The 12651-nt window shown below is 37.8% G+C and overlaps 1 protein-coding gene across 2 annotated transcripts in view; it reads right to left on the minus strand.

Moving 5' to 3' along the window:
• Positions 1 to 12651, minus strand: part of LOC126457407 (glycerol-3-phosphate phosphatase-like) — a 61592-nt gene that overhangs the window by 496 nt on the left and 48445 nt on the right. For both annotated transcript variants that reach the window (XM_050093676.1, XM_050093675.1), the window contains one exon: positions 1709 to 1850. In XM_050093676.1, coding sequence (XP_049949633.1) covers positions 1709 to 1850 — 142 coding nt within the window. The remainder of the gene's footprint in view (positions 1 to 1708; positions 1851 to 12651) is intronic.

The raw sequence follows: 12651 nt of genomic DNA on the forward strand, positions 1-12651 counted from the left end.
CTGAAAGAAACACACACATGCAAGAGCATATTTCCTTCTCTTGCTGTAGTTTTTGACATTATTGGGAGGCAGTCAAGTAAAGAAAATGTAGATTTTTTTTATTTTTGATATATGTCAAAGATGTCAGCATAATAACAACAACAAATAATCTGGTTTACCTTTATTTTTTATGTGTTAATTTCCATATTGGAAGAGATTTTGGTAAAAAGTTCATCCAATAACAGCAAATGGAGCTAGAGGACAAAAGACGTCTGGTGGGAAACTTGTTCTTACATGTATCTTGAACACGGCAACTGGTGCACATTTATTACATTAGTATAACTCGGAGTGCTGTAATGATTAACATGGATGCTCGCCACAGTGTGATGAAATATATACTGGAAAGAGCTCATGAAATCATCACTATTGAAGTTATAGAATGGATATAATGACTGATCCAAGAAAACTTATACATTACGGAAAAGGGGCTAAGGTTTGTGGATGTAACTGATGGTTTCATCTGTACCATAACCAATGATGATCTATGGTAACAAAAAATTCAAAGAAATGGCTTATCTTTTGATGAAATGAAATGGTATTATGAGGTTTAAATTTTTGTTCCATTATCATCAGTGTGCCACAATTTTGAACATGAGAGCAAAGAGGAAGTCTGAAAGTGGAGACGCAAAAGTGACTCTCACTGAAGGAAAAAGTATAGATACAATTAGTTCAGGAAAATACACTGAGTGACCTAAAAAAACGAGGAGGCACAGGATACAATGTTAACAGGGAGCCCTCAAAACTGCAGTAACACACAGAGGCATGGATTCTACAAGATGTTGGAATTATTATGTACAGGTATTGATCCACACAGGTTGCAATGCTATCCTCAACTGGTTGGTGCTGTGTTCATACAGTGTGACAGCATCTCATAAATCCTTGATTGGGTTGGATGGAGTGATGTAGGAGGGTGAAACCATGGTTATAAATTCACTGGGATGCTCATGAACCCAGCTGCATGCAACCAATGAGTATTGGCATGTTGCGTTGTTCCACTGAAACATGACACCTTCGTCAGGGTACTCTTAATGCCAGAAAGGGATGCAGACGGTCTGCAAAAATTTCTATGTAACTTGCACTTGTCATTGTCCCATTCAGCTGGGGTTGACTCCATAAAGTTCTGGTGTAAATGGGTTCCTAATGGCCCACCCACTTTCACATCAATGCCAGTCTGATAAACAATATACTGTCTATCATCCTGTATGGCTCTTCGAACATGATGCGATGTGTGTTCATCAAAAACTTGTGGTTGTCCTGTGCAGTGATCTGGTCTCTCTCTCTCTCTCTCTCTCTCTCTCTCTCTCTCTCTCTCTCTCTCTGTGTGTGTGTGTGTGTGTGTGTGTGTGTTTGTGTGTGTGTGTGTGTGTGTGAATAATTCCCTCTGCAATACTTAAGATCCGCCCTGGCTGCAATGTTCATTATTCTGAAACAAATGAGATGATTTGTAATTGAGGATGTCACTGATCAAAGGACATCTTGAAGATTGGAACAAACAATTTTTCTCCTAATGGAAGATATTTATTACAAGGAATGGTGATTGCTTCTGAGGTAATAAATCTTCGGTAACAAATATTCTTTCTCAGTTGACTGCCTCCCATTGATATGGAGAACAAAGCTATTGTCCACTATTTAAATACAATGAACAAGACAAGAAAATGGAGCTACTAACCTGTCACCTATCATCAAAGTTCGGCCAGGTTCTACTTTTAACTTCCTGATGAGGACATCCATTAAGTATTCACTTGGTTTTCCTAATATAAGAGGATGACGTCCTGAGCAGCTAGTGACTGCTGCAGCCATACAGCCAGCACCTATAGTACACGAAGACTTTTTAAAAAAGCGAGTCATGCATGTCAACACTGCTAGATACATACAGCCTTATATAAACAGAATGATGGTTGTAATACATGTTAATGGCTGAGAATATCCCTCTCTAGCTTAACCAGTTAGTAGATATGCTTTGTCCATATGAAGTGCTGTAAACTATGTGAAATGTAAGTTTCAAGGCTACCTGAACTCCACTGCAGTGTCTCCAGATAGCCTTTGTAGTGATCACAATCAACTGACCTGCATGGAAGGGTAAGTGAACGTATACTGATGCACATATAGTGAATCCCCACCCCCAACCTGAAGTTATGATTGGCTCAAATAAATCACACTATTTTCAAACAGTGGACAATCCAGGATGGAATGTAACAATATTATGGAAAGGAAAGGATAGTAGCTGCTCACCATATAGCGGAGATGCTGAGTCACACAGGCACAACAAAAAGACTGTCAGAAGTGAGCTTTTGGACAACAATGCTTTTGTCAGAAAGACAGAGAGAGAGAGACAAAGACAGAGAGAGAGAGAGAGAGAGACAAAGACAAAGAGAAAAAGACAAGTCTCTGGCTGCTGAGTCCAGGACAGACACTGAGTATAGCAGGGCATTAGGAAATAGTAACAAAGGAAAACAGCATTGTGTTACAGGATGGAAGAAAAGTCATCAGGAAAAATCAAACAGTGAAAACCAAGGAATATTAGAGGTCTGGCCACAGCAGCCAGACACTGCAGTCCGTGTGTGTGTGTGTCCGTGTGTGTGTGTGTCCGTGTGTGTGTGTGTGTGTGTGTGTGTGTGTGTAAGTTCCTTTCTGACAGTTTTTGTTGTACCTATCTGTGACTCAGCATCTCTGCTATATGGTGAGTAGCAACTATCCTTTCCACAATTTTGTTATGCTAACTATCTTACACTTTTGCTCTATTAACACACACTTTTTCTTTCCAAGTTGTTTCCATGGACAGAAATTTATTTAATTTTATCTGACCACCTGGAATGGGAATAGTTAATTTTTCCTAGGCTTGGTCTCCAAAACTCTAAAAAGCCATCAAACAAAAACTAAAGGGGTTCAAAAATAGCAGGCACAGTTTCTCTCCATTTAAAGTGAAAAGCAAGTAGTCTCTTAATTACATACACTGTGTGACAAAAATGTGTTTAGGCCATTTGAACTTTAAGAATGTTGATAGCACAGAATGCATGCAAGTGGGAGTACAGTATTTGTATCTGAAACTGTGAAAGCAAAAATGAGTGTGAGTGAATGTGTTCATCCTTCTATTTTTAGTTCAACTTATACTCATTGGCAGCAGATGTACAATTGTCGCTGAAATGGCTGAAGTGATTTCAAAGGGAAGCAAGTGCCTTGTTGTTACTGGAAAAAACTGATGTTTTTGAACAGTACAGATGGTGAGAAAATATGGACTGCACCACCATGGCATGTAATAGTTCCAGTATCATTAATTGGCAAAACCCAGGGAGGCATAACTCTGTGATGTCAAGATAAGATGGAGTATCTGCAATAAAAGAAAAATGGATGATGGAAGTATGTAAATAGTGAGACAGTTTTTAAAATTTTCCCCAAAACACTTAATCCAGACAGCAAGTCTTGACCACACTGGGTATCAGAAAATGTAGTGTCTGTTAATTTCCAAAGTAGCAGCTTTGAGGTGCTGTATTTCCAGGTTACTTCAGCCCATAGAAAGGTGATTGTTGCACGATGAGGGAATACAGACAAAAAGGAATAATGCATTCACTAGTAACTGAGTCAGATAGCTGTTGTGTCAAAGAGAGAGCACTCCTGTCACCATAAAAAGAACAACAGTTTAGTATCTCATAAGACTGTGGTGATGTCAAGCCTTCTACTGGCCACTGGCATGCCACTCAAATGCAGGACGTCAGGAAATATGGAAGATCTAAAACTTCTCGCTGTCTTAATTATAAAACCTGTACAGGAATCATGAGACTTGCAAGTGTAGATAAGTGAATTAATAATCTGTGAGAAGAAATAGACAAGTGTGCAACATGTGGATGTTTGGGTCAGTCTGGGGAGCATGCTTGGATAGCCTAAATGGTAAGGCAACTGCTCACAATAAGTGGATCCAGGTCTGAGTCTTCATCTGGCTATAGGTAATACAGCTATACATACATAATCCAGTTAAGTTGAATTTTAGGAATAAATTTCAATATTTGGAACTGTAGTTCATCGTCAAATACATAACATATTGCTCGATATCAGTGCGTTTATGTGTGGCTTGATCCATGGTACCCAGCCCATAGGGCACTCTATTTTTGAGATCCTACAGGCAACGGGCTTTTCACATGCTACTATGTTGAGGGTGTACTGCCAGTAACTTGATTTGAGGAATGCCACTGCTGCCAATGTTAATACCAGGGGTGTACCTGATCAGGGCAGACATTAATAATAGACAGATGGGCCATAATGTAGAAAATCACTCGGCATTTTAATGCTGGACACAAACAACTGGTAAACAGTCATACTATTTAGAACCACCACCACCACCACCACCTCACTATGGGGGTACAGAAGATACCACCCCCCACATTTATCTCTGATCACAACATGTCTGAGGTCACAAATATTGCCACTGGTTGCTCAAAGAACCTAAAGGGATTATCTTGACACAAGTTGTTATATACATTGAGGTTGTGCATCTCACTTCCCAAGAGGGTACTCTTGACACACGTAGCAGAGTTTGTTTACATGGGATGAAATTTTGCACCTGATAAGTTTGGTATTTTGTCTCACCTGTGAACAATAATAGAAACTTACTGTAAGATTATGGTCATCTGTTTGCTTTCTGTCCCATGTAGGTGACCTGCACTTTCAGAAATACTGTGTTCCACCCATCACTCCAAAATTGTACAATCATTTTATGGAACACTTCTTGGTTGAGTGTGATCATGTGGATATTCTGTATATTTTAGTAACATCATGTGAGATGTGCATGGTTTTGATGTACCTTAAACTAACCTCCGTGAGTTATTGCTGTTGTCAATACAAAAGAAGGATGCTACATGCTAACTAGGCAGGTGTGTCTAATGTAATTGCTACATCCCACTATGCAGGTGTCTCTATTGCTCATATGTACAGATAAAAGAAAGAACTATGTTCCTTCATTTTCCATTTATAAGATTTTCTCGCTTTGTGAATTGGCTTTTAGCAAGCCTCAAATTTTATCTTTTATTCTCTTCTCAAAAATATGTTTTGTGGTCTTACTGCTATTGCATTCCAGTTTAAACACTTCAGAAGCGTTAAATCCAACAGCTAGCTACAATGATCAGGCTAAGCAGGTAGTAAACAAGTGCTCCGATATCTTTTCTGAACATGCCTGTAAGAGCACGTTGCAAATGAATCCTAGGGCACCACAGCTGTATAGTTTACCAAAGCTCCACAAACTGGAAGTGCGAATCCCAGGAGAATCAACACCATCTTGAAGAAGCAGCTGGACTTCAAAGGCAAATATAGTATTAAGAACAGTTTGGATTTAGTTAACAAGTTAACAGATGTTAAGGTCCTAACAAATGCAAAATTAGTCTCTTTTGATGTGCGTAGATTGTTCACATGTATTCCAGTGAAAGACTGTTTTGATATGGTGTCACAATCATTGTATTCACACAACATAAATCCAGCAGAGCAGCTGAGCATTGTTAGCACAGTGGAATGCTGTTTGGATCAAAATTATTTCTGCTTTCAAAGGAGCTATTATCAGCAAGCAGATGGTCTGGCAATGGGCTCACCTTTATCCCCCTTACTAGCAGAAATGTTCATGGACAAGTGGGAGACTGATTTTCTGAAGAGAGAACCACCGGCAAAACATGTTGTGTATTGGTACAGATATGTAGATGATATTCTTTGTATGTGGAAAGGTTTCAATAGACAACTCCATAAATCTGTGGAAAATATGAATCAGTGGCACACGTAACATAAAGGTCAGCATGGAGTTAGGGGAGCCCCAGCATAAATTTCCTGGACACTAGCTTAATGATAGAAGACAGTAACCATAAATTTAAAATTTACCGAAAAAGATTCCTTCACTGACACTTTCATCCCGGCTTTTTCCCAACATTCCACAACCTACAAACATGCAGCATTTCATCAATGATCCACTGTCTCCTTTCTATCTCTATGTCCCAAGAAGACTTTGACCAGGAGCTTAACACAATACAAACAACAGCCATAAATAATGAATTTGACCCCAACACCACTGATAAAAATTTAGGTTAAAAGATGAAGCGACAAGCCAGGTCCCTACTGTCCTCAATGAAAAACACAGACAAACAGGAAAAGAAATGGTGCAGATTACCTTCTATAGGGAAATTATCAAACAGTAAAAGTAACATCTTGAAGGCAAAGAGTTTATCTTTGTTTTTCTAAGTCCCTCAGACAATAGGTAGTTTCTTGTTCAATGAAAAAGACAAACAACCAGCTATCAAAAAAAGTGGGATTTATAAAATCACATGCCATGAGTGTCAGTCTTGCAACATTGAACAGACAGGAAGGTCAATCTGTACCAGGCTTAAAGACAGCAAAAAATGTGCAGCCACACTCCAAATCAGTACCACTGGAAACTGTGACAAGATCTTCAACACGAAAACGCAGACCTCCAGCCTACAGCCAGGATTTTTTATGGGCAAGAACACCAGTAGCTCCCTGCTAGCAGCAAACCAAAGGAAAACAGGTGCAGAGCAAAATCTTCATGAACCAAAACTACAAGAAAACCCGGTGAGTGGTGCCAAAAATCATTCCATAGGGAAACAGTCACTATTATCCTTTAAAATATTACACCATAATGTGCAGTCAGTGTTTAATAAGTTACTAGAAATAGATCTCTTCCTAAAAACAAAGCCACACTTAGATGTTCTCTGTATTACTGAACACTGGTTAACAGAAGACAAACTTAAAAAAACGCCACTTGGTGAATTTACTCTAGCTGGTTATTCTTGTCGGAACAAAAGTAAGGGAGGTGGTACAGCAATCTATGTCTACGTCAAAAAAGCCCCACAAAGTACAATAGTATGCAAATAGAAACAGACTTTGAATTCTCCTTAATTATCTTAACAGACTATAACCTATTGATACTGAATGTATATAGAGCCCCTGATGGGAACATCCAAACCTTCAAACACTCCCTCGAATCACTACTCACAAAAATTCACTCACTAAACAAAAATCTATTTATAAGTGGAGACTTTAATATTGACTTCCTCACACCTGGAAAAAACAAAGATGAATTGTTGAATATTACAAATTCATTCAACCTATCCCCAACTGTAAACACACCAACCAGGATCACAAAAAATTCAAAAATAGCTCTAGATCAGATTTTCATAAACGCAGACAAACTACACCACTCAATCGAAGTCATCAGCACAGGTTACAGTGACCATGAATCCCAAATACTAACAGCGAATTTAAATTACATAGGACAATATCCCACAATAACCAAAATGCAAAGGCAATTTAATGATGATAATATAAGGCTTTTTTTAACTATCTGTTAACGGCTAAAAACTGGGCAGAGGTCTATAAAGAAAATGATGTAAACTACATATTTAATTCCTTCCATGAAACATTTCTCCACCACTTCAATACTGCATTTCCACTGAAATCCAGGAAAATCAGAAACAAACACACAAACTCATGGGTAACAAAAGGGATAAGGATTTCCAGCCAAAAAAAGCGTGACTTAAAAAATCACATGAAACACCATGACGTCGATGATCAGTTTAGGTCATATTGTAAGACCTATTTTGCAATCTACAGAAAAGTTATCCAACAAGCAAAAAAATTATACAATGATAAATTTATAAAGGAATCTAACAATAAAATGATAGGCTTGTGGACAGTTGTAAAAAATGAAACAAACAGTAAGCAGCAGGTTATAAACAAAACATTAAAACTAAACCTAAATGATGAAGTCACATCAGATCCCCAAAAAATAGTAAATGGTTTTAATGACTATTTTAGCAAAATAGCAGAAAACCTGATAAAGAAGAACTGCTACAGACCAAATACTCAACACCAAACACTAATAGAAACCATACCAGTACAGGCATCAATGTTTCTTCACAAAGTCTCCAATACTGAAGTACTTACAGCTATAAAAGGACTAAAGAATAAGTACTCCAGTGGTAGTGACAACATTCCTGATTTAATTGTAAAGAAATGTGGAGAATCCATTGTAGAACCCCTAACCCACATAATAAATGCATCCTTTACAAATGGAGTTTTCCCTGGCCTACTAAAGACTTCTAAAATTACCCCACTTCACAAAAAGGGCTCTAAAAATAATGTAGCCAATTACAGGCCCATAGCACAACTCAGCTCATTCTCAAAAATATTTGAAAAATTATTTTACACCAAATTGGAAGACTTTACTAATAAACTATCCTTATTGACAAAACACCAGCATGGTTTTAGAAAGCAAAAGACAACTACCACAGCTATTTATGAGTATCTCAACAAAACCTTAAAAGCACTGGATAATAAGGAAATCACTACTGGTATCTTTTTAGATTTATCCAAAGCCTTTGGTGTAATTGACCATACCCTACTCCTTAAGAAGTTAGCAAATAAAGGTATAAGAGGAATTGCAAACAAATGGTTAGAATCTTACCTGTCAAACAGATTTCAAAAAGTTGAAATTAATTTTGAAAAAAAGAATACAACCACCCATCGGTCTACTGTCCACTCCTCTGACACAATGCCCATTAGATATGGTGTGCCACAAGGCTCAATCCTGGGACCCATACTGTTTCTGCTATACATTGATGAAAAAATGGAAATGTCGTGTGGCTAGGGCCTCCCGTCGGGTAGACCGTTCGCCTGGTGCAGGTCTTTCGATTTGATGCCACTTCGGTGACCTGCGCGTCGATGGGGATGAAATGATGATGATGATGATGATTAGGACAACACAACACCCAGTCCCTGAGCGGAGAAAATCTCTGACCCAGCTGGGAATCGAACCCGGGCCCTTAGGATTGACAGTCTGTCACGCTGACCACTCAGCTACCTGGACGGACACATTGATGATATAAGCACGAAGCTTGCTACAGGACATACCACACTATTTGCCGATGACACTAGTATACTAATAACGGGTACTGATACAGAGGACCACAACCAAAAATTTAAACTGCTTATGTCATCACTCAGCAAATGGTTCAACGAGAACAAACTGTTTATAAACATACAGAAAACAACGTACATCAACTTCAGACTCTCATCCCAAAAAAAAGAAATGCCTGATGTGATTCTAAATAACCAAGAGCTTATGTGTGTGGACTCTGTCAAGTTTCTTGGCATATGGCTTGAAGGAAATCTTAAATGGGAGACTCTCACAAATTATATCTCAAAAAAGCTCTCAACTGTGTGTTACATTTTAAGGATACTCAAAAAATCAGTCACAAAATCTGTTCTCATACATGTATATTATGCTTACTTCCATTCTACATTACAGTATGGAATCATATTTTGGGGGAACTCACCTGGAGGTAGACATATTTTCAAAATGCAAAAACAGGCAATACGCATAATATGTAATCTAAGACATAACGAATCATGCAGACAACATTTCGAAACAAATGGCATTATGACACAGCCCTCTGCTTACATTTATAATATCGTCTCATTTGTCAAGTCATACTTGTTAAAAAATGACTGCACACTAAAATTCAATGGAGATATTCATAACTATGCAACAAGGCAGCAATCTGACCTACATATGATTCAGTCCAGAACTACCTGCTACCAAAAAAGTGTTTTAAATGTTGGGATACAAATGTATAATAATTTACCCAATGAAATCAAAGCAACAAAGAACCCAAGAGCCTTCTCACATAAGTTAAAAAAATATCTCTTGGACCATTGTTTTTATGCAGTTGATCATTTTTTTGAAAGGGGTTAAAAATGTAAACAATATGATAAATTTTCAATTAGGTCTGAAAATTATATACTGTGCATGTCTATAAAATATACTGGATTATTATATACTGTGCATGTCTATGAAATACACTGGACTACTTTACTATTACATTTGTATTGGCTGTTTGTATTTTACCATACAACATTTGTATTTACTGTTTTGTTAAAGATAGCTAACTTCCTCATTGTAAAATAATGTAAAATCAATTTATTAAATATTACTTGTAAATATGTTCCCTTGACCTGTCCAATATCGTATGTACAACCTTACAATTCTATGATTTGTATTAACTGTTTTTTTTTAAGATAGATAATTTCCTTGCTACAAAATAATATAAAAATCAATTTGTAAAAATTACTTGTAAATAGCTCTCTTGACCTATCCAATATCATATGTACAGCTGTACAATACTATGAGTGCCTGGATCAATAAAAATACAATACAATACAATACGATATCACAGAAGCTGGAGATTGAAGAAGCCTGATTCAGCCTTTGCAGAACATTGCCTGAACAATAACCACAAAGACACAATAGATGTACAAGGCCCACACACAGAGGAAAATGGAGCCAAACTCACCAATTAGAAATTTTATAAATTAAAGAACAGATGATGTATCCCCACACCTATTATTAAACAAGCAAACCCAGTTCAATTATTCACCTCTTTTAGATGAAATCACAACCCCCAGGATAGATGCAAAACTTTGGGCCCCAGTCCATCATAGTTAAAAATATCTTGGCTGATGCATAACTTTAGTCTGGTCATTGTAGTATAACTGGTGAATGTGTAATAACGTATGTAATTTGTTAAAAAACAGTCATTGACATAATTGTACAGTAAGCTATGGATCGATACCTTAAGAAATTGAGATGATTGCCTTTGCCTTGTCATCAGGTTTATCTGTGCATTATCATCTTTGGGAATCAGTAATTTACTTGAAAATAGGGTTATAACCCAAAATCCAGGTTGTGCAATAACATTAATAATAAATTGTGAAACAAGGCTAAAAACAGTGTCAAGCAGATGAAAGTCTTTATCTGACCATTATTACAGTAAAACGTGCTCAAAATGGAATTGCATGGGACTAAAATAATTTTCCAAATTGGACAAGTTTCTGGATTACACAAAATTCACTGGGCTTTGTAAAATTTGTGAGGCACTGTGCATAAAAGTACAGTAAAAATTTTTAATTATTGTATGCTGTATTTACGTATCTTCACTCCAGCATAGTAGACATTCATTTACTGTATACTGGACAACAGAATACTGGACTATTACACTAATTGATAAATAACATGGCATTTCTATATCTTTACTTGAACTTTAAATTCGTTTATTATTGTATGTACATACATAATGTGGTGTCACCGCCAGACACCACACTTGCTAGGTGGTAGCTTTAAATCGGCCGCGGTCCATTAGTACATGTCGGACCCGCGTGTCGCCACTTTCAGTGATAGCAGACCGAGCGCCACCACACGGCAGGTCTAGAGAGACTTACTAGCACTTGCCCCAGTTGTACAGACGACGTAGCTAGCGATGCACACTGACGAAGCCTCGCTCATTTGCAGAGCAGATAGTTAGAATAGCCTTCAGCTAAGTCAATGGCTACGACCTAGCAAGGCACCATTAGCAGTATATTGTCTGAAACTATAGAGTGTCACTTGTATCGTCAATAGCGATGTACCAAGGATGGATTAAAGTTAAGTATTCCAGAAGCTACGTACTTTTCTTTATAGCATTCATTACGTATTCTGTTTCAGACCTCACGTCATCCTGCGTGAGCTTATAGCGTGTATTTCGGTCTCCTCAAACCACACTGTGTCGGCACTTCTGTCGACACATCACATATTATTCCCATGTTTATTTGCTTTACATTTCACTTTTTCACCACTTGTCAAGGAGGGAAACTTGCTTTAATTTCCTGTTCAAAATTGTTTTTTCTAGGAAATTTTTTGCACCATACAACAGTTCCAACAAGTTGGGAGAATTTGTGTGTGCTGCAAATTTCATAACATCATTTATGCATGCAATGGCTTCTTCAGGCGTACTAATGTTTTAGGGACATCACTTTGCTCCTCTTCTTCTTCCTTTGTTTTTTCTTCTTCATCTTCTGTGTTGTGGATTTCTATTAAATTTTTTGCTGAAGTGAAAGTGGAGTAAGTTGACAGAAAGTCATCACTTCCAATGTAATCATCTGCACTACATGAAATGTTTCACATTTTCATTAATTCTGCAATTGGTGCTGCATTTTCTTGAAATTCGATGGACAGAGAAGCGTATTGTTCTTGACCCCCAAATGCCACTTTGTTGAAGCACTTGGTGACAGTTTTGGGTTTTATTTCCATTGCTGTCAAGCCAATCCAGTTTACTGCATCCAGGACAGAAACTGACCGTGCAAGAGCAAATACACTTTCGGCTTCTTGAACACTGAGAATAACAAACTGCATCAGTAATTGCCTATAATGACACTTGAATATGTAAATAACCCCCTGGTCCACGGGTTCCGTGAGGCTGATTGTGCCTGGAGGGAACCAAGCCAATTCCACATTTGATAATGTTACTTTCGGGTGGCAGGTTGCATTGTCTAGAAACAGGAGAACTTGGTGATTTCCTTTTTTCAGTTTGACATTGAAAGAGCCCAGCCATTCTTCCATAAGACCACTCACCATCTACGCCTTTTTATTGTTTCGCCATGTGACTGGAAGCTTACTGGCAGCTACGTTTTTGAAATGATACAGTTTTGCTGCCTTTCCAATCACCAATGGCTTCTCCATTCAACCTAAAATGTTTCCACGCAGAAGTACAGCAAGTCATTCCTTGGGCATTTTTCTGCCGGTGCACTTTT

Source organism: Schistocerca serialis, chromosome 2 (assembly GCF_023864345.2).
Source record: "Schistocerca serialis cubense isolate TAMUIC-IGC-003099 chromosome 2, iqSchSeri2.2, whole genome shotgun sequence".
Taxonomy (NCBI): Eukaryota; Metazoa; Arthropoda; class Insecta; order Orthoptera; family Acrididae; genus Schistocerca; species Schistocerca serialis.